Raw genomic sequence first — 25,848 nt, forward strand, 5'->3', positions numbered from 1 at the left:
GGCCGGTGTACAGCCCACTGTTACTAGGGCCAGTGTACAGCCCACCCGTTACTAGGGCCAGTGTACAGCCCACCCGTTACTAGGGCCAGTGTACAGCCCACCCGTTACTAGGGCCAGTTTACAGCCCACCTGTTACTAGGGCCAGTGTACAGCCCACCCGTTACTAGGGCCGGTGTACAGCCACCCGTTACTAGGGCCGGTGTACAGCCACCCGTTACTAGGGCTGGTGTACAGCCACCCGTTACTAGGGCCGGTGTACAGCCCACCCGTTACTAGGGCCAGTGTACAGCCCACCCGTTACTAGGGCCGGTGTACAGCCTCCCGTTACTAGGGCCGGTGTACAGCCACCCGTTACTAGGGCCAGTGTACAGCCTCCCATTACTAGGGCTAGTTTACAGCCTCCTGTTACTAGGGCCAGTGTACAGCCCACCCGTTACTAGGGCCAGTGTACAGCCTCCCGTTACTAGGGCCAGTGTACAGCCCACCCGTTACTAGGGCCGGTGTACAGCCCACCTGTTACTAGGGCCGGTGTACAGCCCACTGTTACTCGGGCCAGTTTACAGCCCTCCAGTTACTAGTGCCGGTGTACAGCCCACTGTTACTAGGGCCAGTTTACAGCCCACCTGTTACTAGGGCCGGTGTACAGCCCACCCGTTCCTCGGGCCAGTGTACAGCCCACCTGTTACTAGGGCCAGTGTACAGCCCACCCGTTACTAGGGCCAGTGTACAGCCACCCGTTACTAGGGCCGGTGTACAGCCCTCCAGTTACTAGGGCCGGTGTACAGCCCACTGTTACTAGGGCCAGTGTACAGCCCACCTGTTACTAGGGCCAGTGTACAGCCCACCCGTTACTAGGGCTGGTGTACAGCCACCCGTTACTAGGGCCGGTGTACAGCCCTCCAGTTACTAGGGCCGGTGTACAGCCCACTGTTACTAGGGCCAGTTTACAGCCCTCCAGTTACTAGGGCCAGTGTACAGCCCACCTGTTACTAGGGCCAGTGTACAGCCTCCCGTTACTAGGGCCAGTGTACAGCCCACCCGTTGCTAGGGCCAGTGTACAGCCTCCCGTTACTAGGGCCGGTGTACAGCCTCCTGTTACTAGGGCCAGTGTACAGCCCACCCGTTACTAGGGCCAGTGTACAGCCCACCCGTTACTAGGGCCAGTGTACAGCCCACCCGTTTCTAGGGCCGGTGTACAGCCCACTGTTACTAGGGCCAGTTTACAGCCCTCCAGTTACTAGGGCCGGAGTACAGCCCACCTGTTACTAGGGCCAGTGTACAGCCCACTGTTACTAGGGCAAGTGTACAGCCCACTGTTACTAGGGCCAGTGTACAGCCCACTGTTACTAGGGCCAGTGTACAGCCCACTGTTACTAGGGCCAGTGTACAGCCCACCTGTTACTAGGGCCAGTGTACAGCCCACTGTTACTAGTGCCAGTGTACTGTCCACCCGTTACTAGGGCCAGTGTACAGCCCACTGTTACTAGGGCCAGTGTACTGTCCACCCGTTACTAGGGCCAGTGTGCAGCCCACTGTTACTAGGGCCAGTGTACAGCCCACTGTTACTAGGGCCAGTGTACAGCCCACCCATTACTAGGGCCAGTGTACAGCCCACTGTTACTAGGGCCGGTGTACAGCCCACTGTTACTAGGGCCAGTGTACAGCCCACCCGTTACTAGGGCCAGTGTACAGCCCACCCGTTACTAGGGCCAGTGTACAGCCCACCCGTTGCTAGGGCCAGTTTACAGCCCACCCGTTACTAGGGCCAGTGTACAGCCCACCCGTTACTAGGGCCGGTGTACAGCCACCCGTTACTAGGGCCGGTGGACAGCCACCCGTTACTAGGGCTGGTGTACAGCCACCCGTTACTAGGGCCGGTGTACAGCCCACCCGTTACTAGGGCCGGTGTACAGCCTCCCATTACTAGGGTCAGTGTACAGCCCACCCGTTACTAGGGCCGGTGTACAGCCCACTGTTACTGGGGCCAGTTTACAGCCCTCCAGTTACTAGGGCCAGTGTACAGCCCACCTGTTACTAAGGCCAGTGTACAGCCTCCCGTTACTAGGGCCAGTGTACAGCCTCCCGTTACTAGGGCCGGTGTACAGCCCACCCGTTACTAGGGCCAGGGTACAGCCCACCCGTTACTAGGGCCAGTGTGCAGCCCACCCGTTACTCGGGCCGGTGTACAGCCCACTGTTACTAGGGCCAGTTTACAGCCCTCCAGTTACTAGGGCCGGAGTACAGCCCACTGTTACTAGGGCAAGTGTACAGCCCACTGTTACTAGGGCCATTGTACAGCCCACTGTTACTAGGGCCAGTGTACAGCCCACTGTTACTAGGGCCAGTGTACAGCCCACCTGTTACTAGGGCCAGTGTACAGCCCACTGTTACTAGGGCCAGTGTACTGTCCACCCGTTACTAGGGCCAGTGTACAGCCCACTGTTACTAGGGCCAGTGTACTGTCCACCCGTTACTAGGGCCAGTGTACAGCCCACTGTTACTAGGGCCAGTGTACAGCCCACTGTTACTAGGGCCAGTGCACAGCCCACCCATTACTAGGACCAGTGTGCAGCCCACTGTTACTAGGGCCGGTGTACAGCCCACTGTTACTAGGGCCAGTGTACAGCCCACCCATTACTAGGACCAGTGTACAGCCCACTGTTACTAGGGCCGGTGTACAGCCCACTGTTACTAGGGCCAGTGTACAGCCCACCCGTTACTAGGGCCAGTGTACAGCCCACCCGTTACTAGGGCCAGTGTACAGCCCACCCGTTACTAGGGCCAGTTTACAGCCCACCTGTTACTAGGGCCAGTGTACAGCCCACCCGTTACTAGGGCCGGTGTACAGCCACCCGTTACTAGGGCCGGTGTACAGCCACCCGTTACTAGGGCTGGTGTACAGCCACCCGTTACTAGGGCCGGTGTACAGCCCACCCGTTACTAGGGCCAGTGTACAGCCCACCCGTTACTAGGGCCGGTGTACAGCCTCCCGTTACTAGGGCCGGTGTACAGCCACCCGTTACTAGGGCCAGTGTACAGCCTCCCATTACTAGGGCTAGTTTACAGCCCACCCGTTACTAGGGCCAGTGTACAGCCCACCCGTTACTAGGGCCAGTGTACAGCCCACCTGTTACTAGGGCCAGTGTACAGCCTCCTGTTACTAAGGCCAGTGTACAGCCTCCTGTTACTCGGGCCAGTGTACAGCCCACCTGTTACTAGGGCCAGTGTACAGCCTCCTGTTACTAGGGCCAGTGTACAGCCCACCCGTTACTAGGGCCAGTGTACAGCCTCCCGTTACTAGGGCCAGTGTACAGCCCACCCGTTACTAGGGCCGGTGTACAGCCCACCTGTTACTAGGGCCGGTGTACAGCCCACTGTTACTAGGGCCAGTTTACAGCCCTCCAGTTACTAGGGCCGGTGTACAGCCCACTGTTACTAGGGCCAGTTTACAGCCCACCTGTTACTAGGGCCGGTGTACAGCCCACCCGTTACTAGGGCCAGTGTACAGCCCACCTGTTACTAGGGCCAGTGTACAGCCCACCCGTTACTAGGGCCAGTGTACAGCCAGCCGTTACTAGGGCCGGTGTACAGCCCACCCGTTACTAGGGCCGGTGTACAGCCCACCTGTTACTAGGGCCAGTGTACAGCCTCCTGTTACTAGGGCCAGTGTACAGCCCACCCGTTACTAGGGCCAGTGTACAGCCTCCCGTTACTAGGGCCAGTGTACAGCCCACCCGTTACTAGGGCCGGTGTACAGCCCACCTGTTACTAGCGCAGGTGTACAGCCCACTGTTACTAGGGCCAGTTTACAGCCCTCCAGTTACTAGGGCCGGTGTACAGCCCACTGTTACTAGGGCCAGTTTACAGCCCACCTGTTACTAGGGCCGGTGTACAGCCCACCCGTTACTAGGGCCAGTGTACAGCCCACCTGTTACTAGGGCCAGTGTACAGCCCACCCGTTACTAGGGCCAGTGTACAGCCACCCGTTACTAGGGCCGGTGTACAGCCACCCGTTACTAGGGCTGGTGTACAGCCACCCGTTACTAGGGCCGGTGTACAGCCCTCCAGTTACTAGGGCCGGTGTACAGCCCACTGTTACTAGGGCCAGTTTACAGCCCTCCAGTTACTAGGGCCAGTGTACAGCCCACCTGTTACTAGGGCCAGTGTACAGCCTCCCGTTACTAGGGCCAGTGTACAGCCCACCCGTTGCTAGGGCCAGTGTACAGCCTCCCGTTACTAGGGCCGGTGTACAGCCTCCTGTTACTAGGGCCAGTGTACAGCCCACCCGTAACTAGGGCCAGTGTACAGCCCACCCGTTACTATGGCCAGTGTACAGCCCACCCGTTTCTAGGGCCGGTGTACAGCCCACTGTTACTAGGGCCAGTTTACAGCCCTCCAGTTACTAGGGCCGGAGTACAGCCCACCTGTTACTAGGGCCAGTGTACAGCCCACTGTTACTAGGGCAAGTGTATAGCCCACTGTTACTAGGGCCAGTGTACAGCCCACTGTTACTTGGGCCAGTGTACAGCCCACTGTTACTAGGGCCAGTGTACTGTCCACCCGTTACTAGGGCCAGTGTGCAGCCCACTGTTACTAAGGCCAGTGTACAGCCCACTGTTACTAGGGCCAGTGTACAGCCCACCCATTACTAGGGCCAGTGTACAGCCCACTGTTACTAGGGCCGGTGTACAGCCCACTGTTACTAGGGCCAGTGTACAGCCCACCCGTTACTAGGGCCAGTGTACAGCCCACCCGTTACTAGGGCCAGTGTACAGCCCACCCGTTACTAGGGCCAGTTTACAGCCCACCCGTTACTAGGGCCAGTGTACAGTCCACCCGTTACTAGGGCCGGTGTACAGCCACCCGTTACTAGGGCCGGTGTACAGCCACCCGTTACTAGGGCTGGTGTACAGCCACCCGTTACTAGGGCCGGTGTACAGCCCACCCGTTACTAGGGCCGGTGTACAGCCTCCCGTTACTAGGGTCAGTGTACAGCCCACCTGTTACTAGGGCCGGTGTACAGCCCACTTTTACTGGGGCCAGTTTACAGCCCTCCAGTTACTAGGGCCAGTGTACAGCCCACCTGTTACTAAGGCCAGTGTACAGCCTCCCGTTACTAGGGCCAGTGTACAGACTCCCGTTACTAGGGCCGGTGTACAGCCTCCTGTTACTAGGGCCAGTGTACAGCCCACCCGTTACTAGGGCCAGTGTACAGCCCACCCGTTACTAGGGCCAGTGTACAGCCCACCCGTTACTAGGGCCGGTGTACAGCCCACTGTTACTAGGGCCAATTTACAGCCCTCCAGTTACTAGGGCCGGAGTACAGCCCACCTGTTACTAGGGCCAGTGTACAGCCTACTGTTACTAGGGCAAGTGTACAGCCCACTGTTACTAGGGCCAGTGTACAGCCCACTGTTACTAGGGCCAGTGTACAGCCCACTGTTACTAGGGCCAGTGTACAGCCCACCCATTACTAGGGCCAGTGTGCAGCCCACTGTTACTAGGGCCGGTGTACAGTCCACTGTTACTAGGGCCAGTGTACAGCCCACCCGTTACTAGGGCCAGTGTACAGCCTCCCGTTACTAGGGCCGGTGTACAGCCTCCTGTTACTAGGGCCAGTGTAGAGCCCACCCGTTACTAGGGCCAGTGTACAGCCCACCCGTTACTCGGGCCAGTTTACAGCCCACCTGTTACTAGGGCCGGTGTACAGCCCACCTGTTACTAGGGCCAGTTTACAGCCCTCCAGTTACAAGGGCCGGAGTACACCCCACTGTTACTAGGGCCAATTTACAGCCCTCCAGTTACTAGGGCCGGAGTACAGCCCACCTGTTACTAGGGCCAGTGTACAGCCCACTGTTACTAGGGCCAGTGTACAGCCTCCCGTTACTAGGGCCGGTGTACAGCCACCCGTTCCTAGGGCCGGTGTACAGCCACCCGTTACTAGGGCTGGTGTACAGCCACCCGTTACTAGGGCCGGTGTACAGCCTCCCATTACTAGGGCCAGTGTACAGCCCACCCGTTACTAGGGCCAGTGTACAGCCCACCCGTTACTAGGGCCAGTGTACAGCCCACCCGTTGCTAGGGCCAGTGTGCAGCCCACCTGTTACTAGGGCCTGTGTACAGCCTCCCATTACTAGGGCCAGTGTACAGCCTCCTGTTACTAGGGCCAGTGTACAGCCTCCCGTTACTAGGGCCAGTGTACAGCCCACTGTTACTAGGGCCAGTGTACAGCCCACCTGTTACTAGGGCCAGTGTACGGCCTCCTGTTACTAGGGCCAGTGTACAGCCCACCCGTTACTAGGGCCGGTGTACAGCCCACCCGTTACTAGGGTCAGTGTACAGCCCACCCGTTACTAGGGCCAGTGCACAGCCCACCCGTTACAAGGGCCAGTGTACAGCCTCCCGTTACTTGGGCCAGTGTACAGCCCACCCGTTACTAGGGCCAGTGTACAGCCCACCCGTTACTAGGGCCAGTGTACATCCCACATGTTACTAGGGCCAGTGTACAACCTCCCGTTACTAGGGCCAGTGTACAGCCCACCCGTTACTAGGGCCAGTGTACAGCCCACCCGTTACTAGGGCCAGTGTACAACCTCCCGTTACTAGGGCCAGTGTACAGCCCACCCGTTACTAGGGCCAGTGCACAGCCCACCCTTTACTAGGGCCGGTGTACAGCCCACCCGTTACTAGGGCCGGTGTACAGCCCTCCAGTTACTAGGGCCGGTGTACAGCCCACTGTTACTAGAGCCAGTTTAAAGCCCTCCAGTTACTAGGGCCAGTGTACAGCCTCCTGTTACTAGGGCCAGTGTACAGCCCACCCGTTACTAGGGCCAGTGTACAGCCCACCCGTTACTAGGGCCAGTGGACAGCCCACCCGTTACTAGGGCCGGTGTACAGCCCACTGTTACTAGGGCCAGTTTACAGCCCACCTGTTACTAGGGCCAGTGTACAACCCACCTGTTACTAGGGCCGGTGTACAGCCCACTGTTACTAGGGCCAGTTTACAGCCCTCCAGTTACTAGGGCCGGTGTACAGCCCACTGTTACTAGGGCCAGTTTACAGCCCACCTGTTACTAGGGCCGGTGTACAGCCCACCCGTTACTAGGGCCAGTGTACAGCCCACCTGTTACTAGGGCCAGTGTACAGCCCACCCGTTACTAGGGCCAGTGTACAGCCACCCGTTACTAGGGCCGGTGTACAGCCACCCGTTACTAGGGCTGGTGTACAGCCACCCGTTACTAGGGCCGGTGTACAGCCCTCCAGTTACTAGGGCCGGTGTACAGCCCACTGTTACTAGGGCCAGTTTACAGCCCTCCAGTTACTAGGGCCAGTGTACAGCCCACCTGTTACTAGGGCCAGTGTACAGCCCACCCGTTACTAGGGCCGGTGTACAGCCCACTGTTACTAGGGCCAGTTTACAGCCCTCCAGTTACTAGGGCCAGTGTACAGCCCACCTGTTACTAGGGCCAGTGTACAGCCTCCCGTTACTAGGGCCAGTGTACAGCCCACCCGTTGCTAGGGCCAGTGTACAGCCTCCCGTTACTAGGGCCGGTGTACAGCCTCCTGTTACTAGGGCCAGTGTACAGCCCACCCGTTACTAGGGCCAGTGTACAGCCCACCCGTTACTAGGGCCAGTGTACAGCCCACCCGTTTCTAGGGCCGGTGTACAGCCCACTGTTACTAGGGCCAGTTTACAGCCCTCCAGTTACTAGGGCCGGAGTACAGCCCACCTGTTACTAGGGCCAGTGTACAGCCCACTGTTACTAGGGCAAGTGTACAGCCCACTGTTACTAGGGCCAGTGTACAGCCCACTGTTACTAGGGCCAGTGTACAGCCCACTGTTACTAGGGCAGTGTACAGCCCACCTGTTACTAGGGCCAGTGTACAGCCCACTGTTACTAGTGCCAGTGTACTGTCCACCCGTTACTAGGGCCAGTGTACAGCCCACTGTTACTAGGGCCAGTGTACTGTCCACCCGTTACTAGGGCCAGTGTACAGCCCACTGTTACTAGGGCCAGTGTACAGCCCACTGTTACTAGGGCCAGTGTACAGCCCACCCATTACTAGGGCCAGTGTACAGCCCACTGTTACTAGGGCCGGTGTACAGCCCACTGTTACTAGGGCCAGTGTACAGCCCACCCGTTACTAGGGCCAGTGTACAGCCCACCCGTTACTAGGGCCAGTGTACAGCCCACCCGTTACTAGGGCCAGTTTACAGCCCACCCGTTACTAGGGCCAGTGTACAGCCCACCCGTTACTAGGGCCGGTGTACAGCCCACTGTTACGATAGCAAAATACTGCAGATGTTGGAAATCCGAAATAACAACAGAAAATGCTGGAAAAACTCAGCAGGTCAGGCAACATCCGTGGAGAGAAATTTGAGTTGACGTTTCGGGTTGGACCCTTCTTCAAAACTGGAAAGAAAAGAAACTAGATCGGAGGCAGGGCTGCGATCGGACAAAAGAATAAAAGAAACAAAAGAAGTAAAAGAGATTAGAAGCTAGACGAGATGGTAATAGGCTGGGATTAGGTGTAAAGTGTACTGGCAGGGCAAAAGATAGCTGCCAGGTGGGAGAGAGAAACAAAAGGAAAGGGGGTTGGGGGGGAAAGGAGTGGAACAATTACAAGAGAAAATGAAATGGGGGCCGAGCTTATGATCTGAAATTGTTGAACTCGATATTGAGTCCGGAAGGCTGCAGACTGCCTAATCGGAAGATGAGGTGCTGTTCCTCGAGTTTACGTTGAGCTTCCATGGAACAGTACAAGAGGCCGAGGACGGTGAGGTCCGAGTGGGAATGGGGCGGTGAATTAAAGTGACAGGTGACCGGAAGCTCAGGGTCACCCTTACGGACTGAACGGAGGTGTTCCGCAAAGCGGTCACCCAATCTGCGTTTGGTCTCCCCAATGTAGAGGAGACCGCATCGTGAGCAGCGAATACAGTATACTAGATTGCGAGAAGTACAAGTAAATCGCTGTTTCACCTGGAAGGGGTGTTTGGGGCCCTGGACAGTGGGAAGGGGGGAGGTGTAGGGGCAGGTGTTACATCTCCTCCGCTTGCATGGGAAGGTGCCAGGCGAAGGGGAAGGGCTGTTTGGGGTGATAGAGGAGTGGACTAGGGTGTCTCGGAGAGAGCGGTCCCTGCGGAATGCTGAAAGGGGAGGGGAGGGGAAGATACGTTTGGTGGTGGGATCACTTTGGAGGTAGCGGAAATGGCGGAGGATGATCGATTGAATGTGGAGGCTGGTGGGGTGAAAGGTGCCCTACAGAATTTATCTCTTCCTATCTTGACTCTATCTTTTCTCCCCGTGTCCAGTCTCTTCCCACCTACATCCGCAACTCTTCCGATGCCCTCCGCCACTTTAACAGTTTCCAGTTTCCTGGCCCCAACCGCTTCCTTTTCACTATGGACGTACAATCCCTCTACACCTCCATCCCCCACCAGGATGGCCTGAGGGCGCTCCGCTTCTTCCTTGAACAGAGGCCCAACTAGTCCCCATCCACCACCACCCTCCTCCGCCTGGCTGAACTTGTTCTCACATTGAACAACTTCTCCTTTAACTCCACTCATTTCCTCCAAATCAAAGGTGTTGCCATGGGTACCCGCATGGGTCCTAGCTATGCCTGCCTTTTCGTGGGCTATGTGGAACAATCTTTGTTCCAGTCCTACTCGGGTCCCCTCCCTCACCTCTTTTTCCGATACATTGATGACTGTATCGGTGCCATTTCCTGCTCTCGCCCCGAACTTGACAATTTCATTCACTTTGCCTCCAATTTCCACCCTTTCCTCACCTTCACATGGTCCATCTCGGACTCTTCCCTTCCCTTCCTCGACTTCTCCGTCTCCATCTCTGGGGATAGGTTATCGACCAATATTTACTACAAGCCCACTGACTCCCACAGCTACCTGGACTACACTTCCTCCCACCCCGCTTCCTGTAAGGACTCTATTCCATTCTCCCAGTTTCTCTGCCTCCGCCGTATCTGCTCCGACGATGCCACCTTCCACACCAGTGCTTCAGACATGTCTTCCTTTTTCCGCAACCGAGGATTCCCCTCTACTGTGGTTGACACTGCCCTCGACCGTGTCGGTTCTATCTCCCGCACTTCTGCCCTCACCCCTGCCCCTCCCTCCTGGAACCACGATAGGGTTCCCCTTGTCCTCACCTTTCACCCCACCAGCCTCCACATTCAACGGATCATCCTCCGGCATTTCCGCTACCTCCAAAGTGATCCCACCACCAAACGTATCTTCCCCTCCCCTCCCCTTTCAGCATGCCGCAGGGACCACTCCCTCCGAGACACCCTAGTCCACTCCTCTATCACCCCAAACAGCCCTTCCCCTTCGCCCGGCACCTTCCCGTGCAAGCGCAGGAGATGTAACACCTGCCCCTATACCTCCCCCCTTCCCACTGTCCAGGGCCCCAAACACCCCTTCCAGGTGAAACAGCGATTTACTTGTACTTCTCGCAATCTAGTATACTGTATTTGCTGCTCACGATGCGGTCTCCTCTACATTGGGGAGACCAAACGCAGATTGGGTGACCGCTTTGCGGAACACCTCCGTTCAGTCCGTAAGGGTGACCCCGAGCTTCCGGTTGCCTGTCACTTTAATTCACCGCCCCATTCCCATTCGGACCTCACCGTCCTTGGCCTCTTGTATTGTTCCACGGAAGCTCAACGTAAACTCGAGGAACAGCACCTCATCTTCCGATTAGGCAGTCTGCAGCCTTCCGGACTCAATAACGAGTTCAACAATTTCAGATCATAAGCTCGGCCCCCATTTCATTTTCTCTTGTAATTGTTCCACTCCTTTCCCCCCCCCCGCCCTTTCCTTTTGTTTCTCTCTCACACCTGGCAGCTATCTTTTGCCCTGCCAGTACACTTTACACCTAATCCCAGCCTATTACCATCTCGTCTAGCTTCTAATCTCTTTTACTTCTTTTGTTTCTTTTATTCTTTTGTCCGATCGCAGCCCTGCCTCCGATCTAGTTTCTTTTCTTTCCAGTTTTGAAGAAGGGTCCAACCCGAAACGTCAACTCAAATTTCTCTCCACGGATGTTGCCTGACCTGCTGAGTTTTTCCAGCATTTTCTGTTGTTATTACAGCCCACTGTTACTAGGGCCAGTGTACAGCCCACTGTTACTAGGGCCAGTGTACAGCCCACTGTTACTAGGGCCAGTGTACAGCCCACCTGTTACTAGGGCCAGTGTACAGCCCACCCGTTACTAGGGCCAGTGTACAGCCCACTGTTACTAGGGCCAGTGTACAGCCCACTGTTACTAGGGCCAGTGTACAGCCCACTGTTACTAGGGCCAGTGTACAGCCCACCTGTTACTAGGGCCAGTGTACAGCCCACCCGTTACTAGGGCCAGTGTACAGCCCACTGTTACTAGGGCCAGTGTACAGCCCACTGTTACTAGGGCCAGTGCACAGCCCACTGTTTCTAGGGCCAGTGTACTGTCCACCCATTACTAGGGCCAGTGTACAGCCCACTGTTACTCGGGCCAGTATACAGCCCACTGTTACTAGGGCCAGTGTACAGCCCACTGTTACTAGGGCCAGTGTACAGCCCACCCGTTACTAGGGCCAGTGTACAGCCCACCCGTTACTAGGGCCAGTGTACAGCCCACCCGTTACTAGGGCCAGTGTACAGCCCACCCGTTACTAGGGCCAGTGTACAGCCCACCATTACTAGGGCCAGTGCACAGCCCACCCGTTACTAGGGCCAGTATACAGCCACCCGTTACTAGGGCCGGTGTACAGCCACCCGTTACTAGGGCCGGTGTACAGCCACCCGTTACTAGGGCCGGTGTACAGCCTCCCGTTACTAGGGCCGGTGTACAGCCACCCGTTGCTAGGGCCGGTGTACAGCCTCCCATTACTAGGGCCGGTGTACAGCCACCCGTTACTAGGGCCGGTGTACAGCCTCCCGTTAGTAGGGCCGGTGTACAGCCTCCCATTACTAGGGCCAGTGTACAGCCCTCCCGTTACTAGGGCCAGTGTACAGACTCCCGTTACTAGGGCCGATGTACAGCCTCCCGTTACTAGGGTGAACTCGGTGTTGGCCCAGCGACTGCTGCTGGATTCTGATCTACATAAACAAGCTGGTGTAGGAATGTCTAGTTCCTATCCAAAAGACTGAGGTCTACTCAGGCGATCAAATAAACGAGGTTTAATGAAAACGAACAGAGTTTAACGGATAACTACAGGAGAACATCGAATATAGGTCTAGTCAGTTCAGAGGCTCCACGAGGACTGCTTGGGCGGTCCCGTGGCTGACGTCATGACATCATCACGTTTTTCCCGCCGGAGGGGGATCACGTGATGAACGGCGTGACGTCATCGCGTTTACCCGCGCTATTAAAGTGATCGCGCTCTGTACATGTAAACAGTGAAAACAAAGATACAGACTCAGGCTGTAGCTAACATATTATTAAAGGAAATTATATGCAATTGATCAGAGTCCCTTAGTGGCTCTGCCACATGCGCCCCCTCAGAATTGTCTTTATTAGCAAAAGTAAAACGGCGAGGTGGCCTGAAAGCCTGTCAGATCGACTTCTGTAGCCTTGAAGTGGAAGCTGATGGATGGCGGGCGAGCTGGCGGGCGGTTGCGTTTGATCTGGCATGGCGACTGTGGGCGGTCGGCCACGTTTCGGCGGTTGTGCGATCTCGACTGGACGGTCAAGGTCCAAGTGAGCCGGCTTCAACCGGTCAACCGAAATGTGGTCCGGTTTACCTCCGACATCGACCGAAAAAGATTTGTCTCCCAGCTCTATCACGCGGAAAGGACCAGTGTAAGGGGGTTTGATTGGGTCCCGATTGATGTGCCTCAATGAATCCGAGACTCGACGTTAACGGAGCAAAGCAAGGCTTTTATTAACTCAGAAAGTAATACACCTTGGAGAAGTGTCTCTCATCCAGAGATCTGCTGTACTGCTGTGAGACACGCTGGGGCTTGCTTTAGTAGGGGCCAGGTATGGGCGGAGCCCTACACACAATACAATACAGGTAAGGAAATGAAACTGAAACTAAACTAAACACAGGGAATACAGTGCCTGATGAATGGCATATTTCATCACACCGATGAGCGTCGTGGCGGATAAACACATAGTCGGCGTTCTTCAGCTCAGCTGGGACGTGGGAGCTCTGCAAGCCATGATGCGACATAGGCACTGGAGCGAAACTTCTGGCTGCCTCCTGGTGGCTGCTGAGCTGCTGGGATGCGTGTTGTGTATGTAATATGTGTGCTACTTTGAACCTATGGACAGGACTGCACTACTTGTTGGGCGTAGTGATACGCAGTACCACTCCTGGCCATAGGGGTATAAATAGTACTGTGGGTACTGATTCCCCTCAGTTCCCGCCTGTGGGCATGAAGTAAAGACCTATGTATAGTCCCTACCTCCAACCAGTAAAGACCTGTTTGAGTTATACGTTTAAGTCTTTGTGTTAATTGTTCAATACAATACACATACTTAACACTGGCGACGAGTCAGGCTCTTACCCTGCGGCAGTTATTCCAGGCGGCTTCGTCCAAAGACAGGACGTTGAAGAGAGGTTTCAATCCTCAACACCCCACTCAAAACTGAAGGGCAGCAGAAATCCTGACAGCTTCCAGCGACTGGAAGAGACAGGCATTAGGACCCTGAAGCCTCCATCAGCTTGTGAACCGGAGTAAAGACAGGACTGGGGAAGAGAGAGAGGTAGGGCGATAGCGATCGGCAGATAAGGGCCGGGCCGCTTTGAAGTGAGGGGCGCAGCCGGGCCAGCGATCGGGACCAAAGATAAGAGCCGCACTCGGACTGAAAGGCGCGGCGGCTGCAGAAGCTCAAGGTGCGAGAGTCGCGGTGCACAGCGCGGGCTATCGATCGCGGCGAAGATAAGGGCCGCACTCGAGGGCTGAAGGGAGACGGCGTCGGGGGACGGGTGAAGACCGCCAAGCGCGGGAAAACCGCCATTTTGTGGGCGGAGGACGACGGCAAGAGCGGGAAGCCGCCATCTTTGATAACAAGTAAAGAAAATAAAATCTGAGAAATTGCAAATCTACAATGCCTAAACACGGGAATATTAGCACCTTTGATAGTGACCTCGAAGATTGGGCCATATATGTTGAAAGAGTAAAAAATTATTGTAAGGCCAATAAAATTCGTGACCAAGATAAAGCTCTAACATTATTAAATTTAATGGGTGCGAAGACGTACGGGCAATTGAAACACCTGTTATCACCAGATGAACCGGCGGATAAGACGTTCGATGAGATTGTTACTGTCCTGAAAGATCATCTAAACCCCACGCCGCTGATGCTAGCGGAACGATTTAAATTTTACGACAGAAGGCAGCTACAGCATGAAAGCAATGCTGAATATTTGCTGGAATTGCGTAAATTAGCGAAATATTGCCAGTTTGGAACGGGATTGACAGATGCACTACGAGACAAATTTGTGTGTGGTTTATTTAAACAGGATACACAAAAGCGACTGCTCGAGGAGAATGAGCTGACGCTTGAGAAGGCGGTCACTATGGCAGCAGCACACGAAGCCGCAGCGAGAGGCACGGCAGTAATGCAGCTACGGTCACCGGAGCTCAGTGCACACAAATTGGGTGTGAGTTCTGGCAAATGTTATCGTTGTGGAAAGACAACGCATGATCAGAACCAGTGTTGGTTTAAAAACCAAGAATGTAGAACTTGTGGTAGGCTTGGACATATAGCTAGAGTATGCAGGTCAGGGAAGAAGACCAGCAGCAAGAAGTCACCGCAAGGAAAATACGCAAAGGTACACAAGGTGACCGAACAGGAGTCCGATTCAGACGCTAGCAGTAATGAACTGGCTAGCTTAAGCTGTAATGAACTGGCTAGCTTAAGAGTACTCAACGCTGGTAAGGGTGCAGACCTCCAGACAATTTGGGTCACTCTTCAGATAGAAGGAGTCCAAGTAAAACTGGAATTGGACACTGGATCGGCATTGACGGTCATAAATAAGAAAGATTACGGAAAGTTATTCCAACATATTCCCCTACAGGATACGGGGATTATATTGAAAACATACACGGGGCAAAGAGTGTACCCCATCGGGAAAATAGAGGTTGCAGTGGCCCACAAGGGCGAAGACAGTCAAATAATGGACTTATATGTGATATCTGAAGGAGGTCCTCCACTACTAGGACGGGAGTGGATTAGGAAAATGAATATGGACTGGCATTTCCTACAAACAATAACGAGTGAGAACTCGGTGAAGATAGTCGGCCCAGACTCTGGAACGGATGATGGTAAGCCCAACTCAGGTGCAAAAGACAAAGTTTCAGCACAGAATTCCACTGAGCAACAACAACATAGTTTAACTGTGGATTCTGAGTCTGGCAAGTCTACTGATGTGCCCATTTCTGAGGGACACCGGGCTCGAACTCAACTCCATTTCAAACTACAACAGCAATTAGAACAAATGCTTCGCCGTTTTGAGCAAGAGTTGAATGCAACGAAAGAGTTCTTTGATATAGAGTTGGAGAATCTGGAAAGACAACAGAAGCAGCTGATGGAGAAAATGGAGCAGGAGCACACAAAACGTCTGATGTCAGAGGAGTTAACGGTCAGCCAACTCCTGCATATGCTGAAGGACAGGACTCTGAAATGGGAAAAACTTGAACATGAACTTCAATATTCAAACGAAAGGGGTTCGGAGCTCTCAAAGGTTATTGGAAGAGCTGAGGTGGCAACACAGACTGAGATGACTGCAACAGAGCAGCCCTTGGATGCCAAAAGTACGCTGACTCACGTCAACGTAGAACAACAGACCGCTGAAACAGCTGCTCCGGTAGAGGGATTGCATAGTCCGATCAATCAATCTCCAAAGGAAGTTGAAGTATTAAAATCACAAATGAGGTCACTAGTAAACGACTTGCTGAAAGCCCAGAAAAAGCTGGATGCAGAGGTACACATGAAGAAGTCTCTTCAGGAAAGATGTCTGGATTTGGAACAAGAGCTGGCTAACGTCCAGCTAGGTATGGAGGAAATAGACGACCCTCTCACTGGGCTAGCTCAGGACGACACCGAATATTACGATGTCCTGTCCTGCCCAGCTTGTAACTTCGACTCCCAAAGTGCAGAAATCATGGAGGAGCACCAAAAGTCTACGGAACATCGGGAGAAGCTGGCTCTACGACGGAAACAGGAGGAAGAGAAGGAGGAACTGCGCATGCAGCTGGCAGCTGTGGCAGCTGACAATGGAGCCCAGAGAGTCTCCAAGAAGCAGAAAAGGAAAAGTAAAAACAGAAGATGACCCATCTGAACCATTATCACCTCTACCAGATCACACACGTGGTCCCTCCGAACGGAGCCAATTCAGTTCGGAAGTTCAAACTGTTAAATCCATGGAAGGACTATTGAATGAGTCACTCTAGCAACGTGAACCGACTACACCACAGAGATTGAATCTGTGAACTGTTTTCCGCAGAGACTGAATCTGTGATCTGTTTTTGACATGAAGTTATCTATGTATCTATGTTATTCTGTTATGTAAACCTGAAGTTATATATGTATATATGTTATTACGTTATGTTAAATGGGGAGATGACTGTAAAGCTAGGAAGGGAGGAATGTTGTGTATGTAATATGTGTGCTACTTTGAACCTATGGACAGGACTGCACTACTTGTTGGGCGTAGTGATACGCAGTACCACTCCTGGCCATAGGGGTATAAATAGTACTGTGGGTACTGATTCCCCTCAGTTCCCGCCTGTGGGCATGAAGTAAAGACCTATGTATAGTCCCTACCTCCAACCAGTAAAGACCTGTTTGAGTTATACGTTTAAGTCTTTGTGTTAATTGTTCAATACAATACACATACTTAACAATGCGGACCATGGCTCCGTTGGAGTCGGAAGGAAATCCCCTGGTACGCGTAGCGGCTGGCCATATACGAGCTCCGCCGTGGACGATTCAAGATCTTCTTTAGGCGCTGTACGAAGACCCAAAAGGACCCATGGAAGCCTGTCCACCCAGCCCGCCCCTTGAAGGCTGGCTCGCAGTGCGGCCTTGAGCGACCTGCGGAATCATTCACACAGGCCGTTCGCCTGTGGATGGTAGGCAGTGGTGCGATGTAGCTTGACGCCGAGCCCCTGAGCCACAGCGTTCCAGAGTTCCGAAGAAAACTGCAGCCCATGATCAGACGAGATGTCCGTCGGTACCCCGAAACAGGCGACGCAAGAGGAGATGAATGCCCTGGCGACGTCTCCGGAAGTGGTGGATGACAAACGAACCGCCTCCGGCCATCGAGTGGTGCGGTCCACCATTGTAAGAAGATGAGTAAACGCGTGCGAAGGCGGAAGTGGCCCCACCAGGTCCACATGCACATGATCAAACCTACCTTCCGGAACAGCGAAAGTGGCCAATGGAGCCTTGACGTGACGCTGCACCTTGGCCTTTTGGCAGACCACGCAGGTGTTGGCCCAGTTGCGAACATCCATGTGCATGCCCTGCCACACGAATTTGGACGACATCAACCGTTGCGAGGCCTTCATGCCAGGGTGCGACAACCCGTGTATGGCGTCAAAAACTTTTCGGTGCCAGGCGACCGGGACGATAGGGCGAGGATCTCCTACGGAGACGTCGCAGAGTAGCGTAGTGCCCGCGGTATGGAATTTGACGTCGGCCGCTTGGAGGCTAGAGGGGTTGGTTCTGTAAGATTGGACTTCCAGGTCCGAGGGAGGCTTGATCCGCAGCCATGAGGGCATAGTCGATGCCGAGCTGGACTGCATGAACGGTCGCGCGGGAGAGGCAATCCGCCACCAGGTTGTCTTTACCGGACACGTGCTGAATGTCAGTGGTGAATTCCGAGATAAACGCCAACTGACGTTGTTGCCGAGCTGACCACGGTTCGGCGGTCTTGGCCATAGTGAACTTTAGTGGCTTATGGTCCACAAAAGCCGTGAACGGACGTCCCTCTAGCAAGAACCGGAAATGGCGGATGGCCAGAAAAAGGGCCAGCAACTCCCGGTCGAACGTGCTGCACTTCCGTTCATTTCGCCGTAGTTGACGGCTGAAAAACGCCAGCGGTTGCCACGTCCCATGCACCCACTGTTCCTGCACTGTGCCGATGGCGTAGTCTGACACATCGGTGGTAAGGGCGATGGTGGCACCTGGCAGCGGGTGCGCCAGCATGGTTGCGTTGGCTAAGGCGCCTTTTGTGTCGACGAACGCCCGGTCCATGTCGACCGTCCAGCTAATCGGATCCTTGCCGGACTTGCCCTTGAGGGCCTCGTACAGGGGCTGCATGAGCAGAGCTGCATTAGGGATGAACCGGTGATAAAAATTTACCATCCCGAGGAACTCCTGCAGGGCCTTGACGGTCTGCGGGCGCAGGAACGAAGTAACTGCCTCCACCTTCGTTTGCAGGGGAATTGCGCCGTCCGATGTGATGCAATGGCCTAAGAAACCAATCTGCTGCAGGCCGAACTGGCACTTGGCCGGGTTGATGATCAAGCCGTGTTGACTGAGGCGTCTAAAGAGGGTGCGCAAATGGCGGATGTGCTCCTCTTTATTAGGGCTGGCGATGAGGATGTCATCGAGGTAGACGAATAGAAACTTGAGGTCCCGAAGCACGGAGTCCATCAAGCGCTGGAAAGCCTGTGCAGCGTTCTTCAATCCAAACGGCATCCACAGAAATTCAAACAGGCCGAATGGGGTGATGACTGCAGTTTTCGGGACATCTTGCGGGTGTACGGGGACCTGGTGGTAGCCACGGACAAGGTCGACTTTGGAAAAAATGGTATTTCCCGCCAAATGGGCAGAGAAATCCTGAATATGAGGGATCGGGTACCGATCAGGAGTAGTGGCGTCGTTCAGGCGTCGGTAGTCGCCGCAAGGCCGCCATCCGCCGCCAGGTTTCGGAACAATGTGGAGAGGCGAAGACCAGGGACTATTCGACTGGCGAATAATCCCTAGCCGCTCCATCGTGTCGAACTCCGCTTTCACAGCCGCGAGCTTGCCAGGTTCGAGGCACCGGGCCCGTGCGCAGACCGGGGAGCCAGTAGTGGTGATATGATGTTCGACACCATGGGTCTGGTGAGGTCTGGGAAATCTCCGAGGAGGCGAGTGAAGTCATCCGGAGGTGGGAACGCACAGGAGACAGTGCGCGCCACGGTGTTACCGCGGTGGCATGGGATGGAGTGAAAAGTGGCCGCATTGGTCAACCGGCGGTGCCGTACATCCACCAGGAAGCTGTTGGCGCACAAAAAATCCGCCCCGAGGATGGCTTGAGAGACTTTGGCCGTGATGAAATCCCAGTAAAACCGCTGGCCGCCGAAGCACACCTGGACCCGCCGGCTTCCGAAGGTCCGAATGGCCCCGCCATTAGCCGCCTGGAGGGAGGGGCCGTTCCCCCCAACTTGTAGATCAAGATTGGACGCGGGTAGGATGCTACACTGCGCCCCGGTGTCGCAGAGGAAACGTCGGCCAGATAGGGAGTCGTTGATGAAGAGGAGTTTTCCCGAATTACCGATTGCCATCGCAGCCGCGGGGCGCTCGTTATAACTGGTCCTCTTTCGACAGGGTGGCTGCTGGTTTGTTTGAGTGAAAAACTGCAGGGAGGGTGGCAGCATCTTGCTTTCACATAAAACGGGCGTGGTAGAAGCACAACCCCGCAGGTTGAGGGGCTGGAGCGGCATCTGTGGGGGATGGGCGCCTCGTGGCAGCGCAGTACTGCTGTGTCACCGCGAAAATCTTGTCCGCATCGGCAGCCAGCTCTGCGCAGTCCATGACTTCCGACCTGGCTAGGGCAGCCTGAATTTGCTCCGGTAGCTGGCTGAGGAATCGCTCCCTGAAGAGGAAGCATTCCGGTTCGGAGCCCAGGAGCGTGAGCATTTGGCTCATGAGCTCGGACGGCTTGGAGTCCCCGAGGCCGGGCATAGCGAGCAGCCGGCGGGCGCGCTCCAACTTCGTGAGCCCGAAGACCTGTAACAACCGCGCCTTTATCGTTTCATACTTGCGATCTTCTGGTGGATTACCAAGCAGGCTGACGATCCGCGAGGCTGTGGCGCTGTCGAGGGCGGAGACCACGTAATAGTAACGGGTCTGATCCGCAACGATGTTCCTGATTACGAACTGGGCTTCAGCCTGGATGAACCACGCGGCTGGCTGTTGATCCCAGAACTGTGGTAGCTTTAAAGCAACGGCGTTCGATTCCATGTTCGGTAACTTCTGCAAAAACCGTTCGCAAAAGTCGGGGTCACCAATGTAGGAATGTCTAGTTCCTATCCAAAAGACTGAGGTCCACTCAGGCGATCAAATAAACGAGGTTTAATGAAAACTAACAGAGTTTAACGGATAATTACAGGAGAACATCGAATATAGGTCTAGTCAGTTCGGAGGCTCCACGAGGACTGCTAGGGCGGTCCCATGGCTGACGTCGTGACATCATCACGTTTTTCCCACCGGTGGGGAATCATGTGATGAACGGCGTGACGTCATCACGTTTGCCCGCGCTATTAAAGTGATCGCGCTCTGTACATGTAAACAGTGAAAACAAAGATACAGACTCAGGCTGTAGCTAACATGTTATTAAAGGGAATTATATACAATTGATCGGAGTCCCTTAGTGGCTCCGCCACACTGGGTTCATTAGTACGGTGCAAGTTGGTCAAATTCGCAGCCCATCCTGGTGAAGCTGTGAAGTTTGGGCCTTAAGTGAGCAGTGTGTTGAATTATCACTGATGAACGCGGGAAACCTGCAGGTCCTCAGGCTGTGCATCGCAGAGAGACATTGTCAATTCGGGGTGTCAGACGGACTGGGTAATGAGCAAAGGTTAGAAATGGGGCAGATGAGAGGGAAGTCTGTGAGATACTCAATGGAATAGGAATAGTAGAACCTGACACTAACGGGTCAGAAATGGCTTTGCGAGCGGGCACGGCGCTGACATCGATTGCCGCCATGTTCGGTGGGAGTTTTGTGGCGGCGCCACGGCGTTGCGCTTCACGATCTAGGAGCTGCACGACCTGCAGAGCCGCCTGCAGCCAGGCCATGTCCCGTACTGTGACCAGTGCAGTGGTCCCGGGTTGGGGCCTGGGTTTGGGCCTGTACCCACCCCTCCACCACCCCCACACCCACAGGGCCACTGCCCACTGCCAGGGCTGCAAAGTCAACCTGCGCACCGAGTGCCAGCGCTGGAGCCACTCCAATAAACGCAAGCACCTGCTGGCCAGCTACCCACAGCCCCGGCCCAGCTCCATCCCCATCCCCCTCCCCCATTCCCCCTCCCCCATCCCCCTCCCCACCCCATCCCCGATCTCCACCCCCATCCCCCTCCCCCACCCCCTCCCCTCCCCCATCCCCCTCCCCACCCCCCTCCCCATCCCCCACCCCTCCCCCATCCCCCTCCCCATCCACCACCCCCTCCCCATTCCCCCTCCCCCACCCCATCCCCCACCCCATCCCCCTCTCCATCCCCCTCCCCATCCCCCACCCCCCGCCCCCTCCCCACCCCCCCCCCCATCCCCCTCCCCATCCCCACCCCCCATCCCCCTCCCCATCCCCACCCCCCATCCCCATCCCCACCCCCCATCCCCCTCCCCATCCCCATCCCCATCCCCGAGGAGTTGGAGCAGCAGGAGGCCGAGCAGGTCACCCTGAGGAAGAAGAGAGTGTCCGAGGCGGTCAGCAGCTTCCTGTTGGTGGAGGAGGAGAAGGGTTTCTAGTGAGGATCCATGCTGCACGGGTAAACCCACTCGCCCACCACTCCAGCCTCACCGCGCCCTCAGCTCCTTCTCCGCCCTCCCACTAGTCACTATTGGATGAAACCCAACCCACGTGCCCAGCAGCAGCCAATCCCAGGAGGGCATCACCCTGACAAACTAATGCCACGCTCTGATTGGTCTAGAAGATTGATGTTTCAGCAGAACAATCACACCAGTCAAAAAAAATCCGCAGATTTGAGAGTTCTATCGCGAGATCAGGAGAGAGGCTTAATTTTACTTCAAAATCGCATCTCTTGTGATAAAGTTTTGGGCTGGAATTTTTACTGTGGAGTAGGGAAAGAGGCCTACACCCTTACACCCATTCCACCACTTTCACTTGCAGAAGAGCCCAGAACGCGCAGGAGAGGCAGAGAACCAGAGGCGGCCCTCCAGTCTTCACCCAACTAACAGCAGCAGAGGAGGGGGCTCTGGAGATCGCGGGAGTTGGAGGGATGCTAGCGATGGGAGATGGAGAGAGGGGGACATCCCAGCAACCTGGTGACAGAATCACATCTCATACAGCCACATGGCATACAGCAGTGACTCATATGGTGATTGATTATCAGCAGCCAGTGAAATGCCATCAAGTGCATAATGGTAACATTGCACATTCTTATTATAGCACTTCTAATTCTTCTCTTTACTCTCCCACAGGTCCATCAACTGCACCCGCCCCCACCCCCACTGTCCAGCCGGAAGAGGAGCCTCCAGCCTCTGAGGGTGCAGTGTCAGCAGACCCAAGCGCACCCAGCCCCAGCGCAGATACACACACCTCGGTGGGTCCTATGTGAGATAGAGTAGTGCTGTCCCCTGATGTCTCACTTCACAAGTGAGCAAGAGCAGATGGTGGAGACAGGGACAGCAGTGGAGGCTCCTCGCCGGAGGGTGCAGGACACTCCAAGCTCTGCTGAGCTGCATGCAAACACTGAGCCTCGGGGATGTATTGATTTCTTTGTGGGTTCAATGACGAGACATTTATGAAAGAGAATGAGTTTTAATCTAAAGTCTGTTCAACTCTTTTATACAGCTTTTACAGGAGACACGATGCTGTGATGCATCTAGAACGAAACCGAAACTAAACTAACTGCCTTGCTTCTCTCGGTCACATGCCCTCTGCTGGTCAGGCACAAGCAATCAATACATACAAACATGCTATTAAGGCATCATAATCGAACAGGCAAATACCATCTCTATTTGCTGATATCATTACAGGGGACCATCGAGAAAGAGGGTGATCTTGGAGGGGCAGCAACAATTTCATGAGGCTCTGGCAGGTTTTGCAGCTGCGATGTCTGCAAATGTGCAGAGAATGGAGGAGTGCATCTCCAACATGAGCACCGCCATGTCACAGGCGATGGTGACAATGTGCTCTATGTCCACCTGCAGGGAGCAGCAAATGCGCCAGTCACTTGAGCACATGCTATTGGTGAACAAAAGATGGCAGGCGTTCTGAGACCTCCTCTACAGGAGGGATCTAAACGTTGACTTGGGTCCTCATGGCCCCACTGCTGTGCAGCAAGGTGCTCTCCAGCTCCTTGCTAGCAGGGAAGTGCGGGTGGCCCATGAGAGAGGGATGGTGGTGAGGGGACATGGAAGTGGGGGCTCCTCTCAAAGCACTCCCACTTCTTCCCCATTGCCGGGACTCCGGGTGTCGGGGACTCCGGGTCTCAAGGACTGCGGGTGTTGAGGACTCCGGGTGTTGGGGACTCCGGGTGTTGAGGACTCTGGGTGTCGGGGACTCCTGGTGTTGAGGACTCCGGGTGTCGGGGACTCCGGGTGTTGAGGACTCCGGGTGTTGGGGACTCCGGACTCCGGGTGTTGGGGACTCCGGACTCCGGGTGTTGGGGACTCCGGGTGTCGGGGACTCCGGGTGTTGAGGACTCTGGACTCCGGGTGTTGAGGACTCCGGGTGTCGAGGACTCCGGGTGTCGGGGACTCCGGGTGTCGGGGACTCCGGGTGTTGAGGACTCCGGGTGTTGAGGACTCCGGGTGTCGGGGACTCTGGGTGTTGGGGACTCCGGACTCCGGGTGTTGAGGACTCCGGGTGTTGAGGACTCTGGGTGTCGGGGACTCCGGGTGTTGGGGACTCTGGACTCCGGGTGTCGGGGACTCCGGGTGTTGGGGACTCCGGGTGTTGAGGACTCCGGACTCCGGGTGTTGGGGACTCCGGGTGTCGGGAACTCCGGGTGTCGGGGACTCCGGGTGTTGGGGACTCCGGGTGTTGAGGACTCCGGACTCCAGGTGTTGAGGACTCCGGACTCCGGGTGTTGAGGACTCCGGGTGTTGAGGACTCCGGACTCTGGGTGTCGGGGACTCCGGGTGTCGGGGACTCCGGGTGTTGGGGACTCAGGGTGTTGAGGACTCCGGACTCCGGGTGTTGAGGACTCCAGACTCCGGACTCCGGGTGTTGAGGACTCCGGGTGTTGAGGACTCCGGACTCCAGGTGTCGGGGACTCCGGGTGTTGAGGACTCCGGGTGTCGGGGACTCCGGACTCTGGGTGTCGGGGACTCTGGGTGTCGGGGACTCCAGACTCCGGGTGTTGGGGACTCCGGGTGTTGAGGACTCCGGGTGTCGGGGACTCCGGACTCTGGACTCCGGGTGTTGAGGACTCCGGGTGTTGAGGACTCCGGACTCCGGGTGTCGGGGACTCCGGGTGTTGGGGACTCCGGACTCCGGGTGTTGGGGACTCCGGGTGTTGAGGACTCTGGGTGTCGGGGACTCCGGACTATGGGTGTCGGGGACTCCGGGTGTCGGGGACTCCGGGTGTTGGGGACTCTGGACTCCGAGTGTTGAGGACTCCGGGTGTCGGGGACTCCGGGTGTTGGGGACTCCGGACTCCGGGTGTTGGGGACTCTGGGTGTTGAGGACTCCGGACTCCGGGTGTTGGGGACTCCGGGTGTTGGGGACTCCGGACTCTGGGTGTCGGGGACTCCGGGTGTTGGGGACTCCGGACTCCGGGTGTTGGGGACTCCGGACTCCGGGTGTTGGGGACTCCGGACTCCGGGTGTCGGGGACTCCGGGTGTTGGGGACTCCGGACTCCGGGTGTTGGGGACTCCGGGTGTCGGGGACTCCGGGTGTCAGGGACTCCGGGTGTTGGGGACTCCGGGTGTTGGGGACTCCGGGTGTTGAGGACTCTGGGTGTCGGGGACTCCGGACTATGGGTGTCGGGGACTCCGGGTGTCGGGGACTCCGGGTGTTGAGGACTCCGGGTGTCGGGGACTCCGGGTGTTGGGGACTCTGGACTCCGGGTGTTGAGGACTCCGGGTGTCGGGGACTCCGGACTCCGGGTGTCGGGGACTCCGGGTGTTGGGGACTTCGGACTCTGGGTGTCGGGGACTCCGGGTGTTGGGGACTCCGGGTGTTGGGGACTCCGGGTGTTGGGGACTCCGGACTCCGGGTGTTGGGGACTCCGGGTGTTGGGGACTCTGGGTGTTGAGGACTCCGGACTCCAGGTGTTGGGGACTCCGGACTCCGGGTGTTGGGGACTCCGGACTCCGGGTGTCGGGGACTCCGGGTGTTGGGGACTCCGGACTCCGGGTGTTGGGGACTCCGGACTCCGGGTGTTGGGGACTCCGGACTCCGGGTGTCGGGGACTCCGGGTGTTGGGGACTCCGGACTCCGGGTGTTGGGGACTCTGGGTGTTGAGGACTCCGGACTCCGGGTGTTGGGGACTCCGGGTGTTGGGGACTCCGGACTCTGGGTGTCGGGGACTCCGGGTGTTGGGGACTCCGGACTCCGGGTGTTGGGGACTCCGGACTCCGGGTGTTGGGGACTCCGGACTCCGGGTGTCGGGGACTCCGGGTGTTGGGGACTCCGGACTCCGGGTGTTGGGGACTCCGGGTGTCGGGGACTCCGGGTGTCAGGGACTCCGGGTGTTGGGGACTCCGGACTCCGGGTGTTGGGGACTCCGGGGGCGGCACCTTTAAATGACCCCGTGACCCCGATGGCCGGGTGGGGCCTGCGCCTTTAATTAAACATGGCCGCCTGGGCTGAAGCGGTGACTCAGGTATCGGGCCGGGGGAGGTGGGAGAGGCGCGGGAGGGGGTTTGTGTTCCTGGGGAGAGACCCGGGCCCCGGTCTGTCCCGGGTCGGCAGCGCCCAGTTCAGGGGCCGAGACGCCGC

At 56.3% G+C, this 25,848-nt stretch overlaps 1 protein-coding gene and 1 long non-coding RNA gene across 3 annotated transcripts in view; one reads left to right on the top strand and one right to left on the bottom strand.

The window, feature by feature from the left end:
- The window catches only part of LOC147101944 (uncharacterized), a 395,113-nt gene that overhangs the window by 274,923 nt on the left and 94,342 nt on the right, over positions 1-25,848 (bottom strand). The gene's annotated exons all lie outside the window — the stretch shown is intronic.
- Positions 1-25,848, top strand: part of LOC147101945 (uncharacterized) — a 71,388-nt gene that overhangs the window by 15,441 nt on the left and 30,099 nt on the right. Inside the window, exon 1 of one of the 2 annotated variants that reach the window (XM_085965963.1) lies at positions 25,631-25,732. The exons of the other annotated variant lie outside the window; for it this stretch is intronic. Within the exon in view, the coding sequence (XP_085822089.1) occupies positions 25,703-25,732 (30 nt within the window). The 5' untranslated portion in view covers positions 25,631-25,702. Of the gene's footprint in view, positions 1-25,630; positions 25,733-25,848 lie in introns of those variants that run through there. 2 annotated transcript variants of the gene reach the window in all.

Source organism: Somniosus microcephalus, chromosome 23 (assembly GCF_052327205.1).
Source record: "Somniosus microcephalus isolate GS21.2 chromosome 23, FLI_Smic_1.0, whole genome shotgun sequence".
Taxonomy (NCBI): domain Eukaryota; kingdom Metazoa; phylum Chordata; class Chondrichthyes; order Squaliformes; family Somniosidae; genus Somniosus; species Somniosus microcephalus.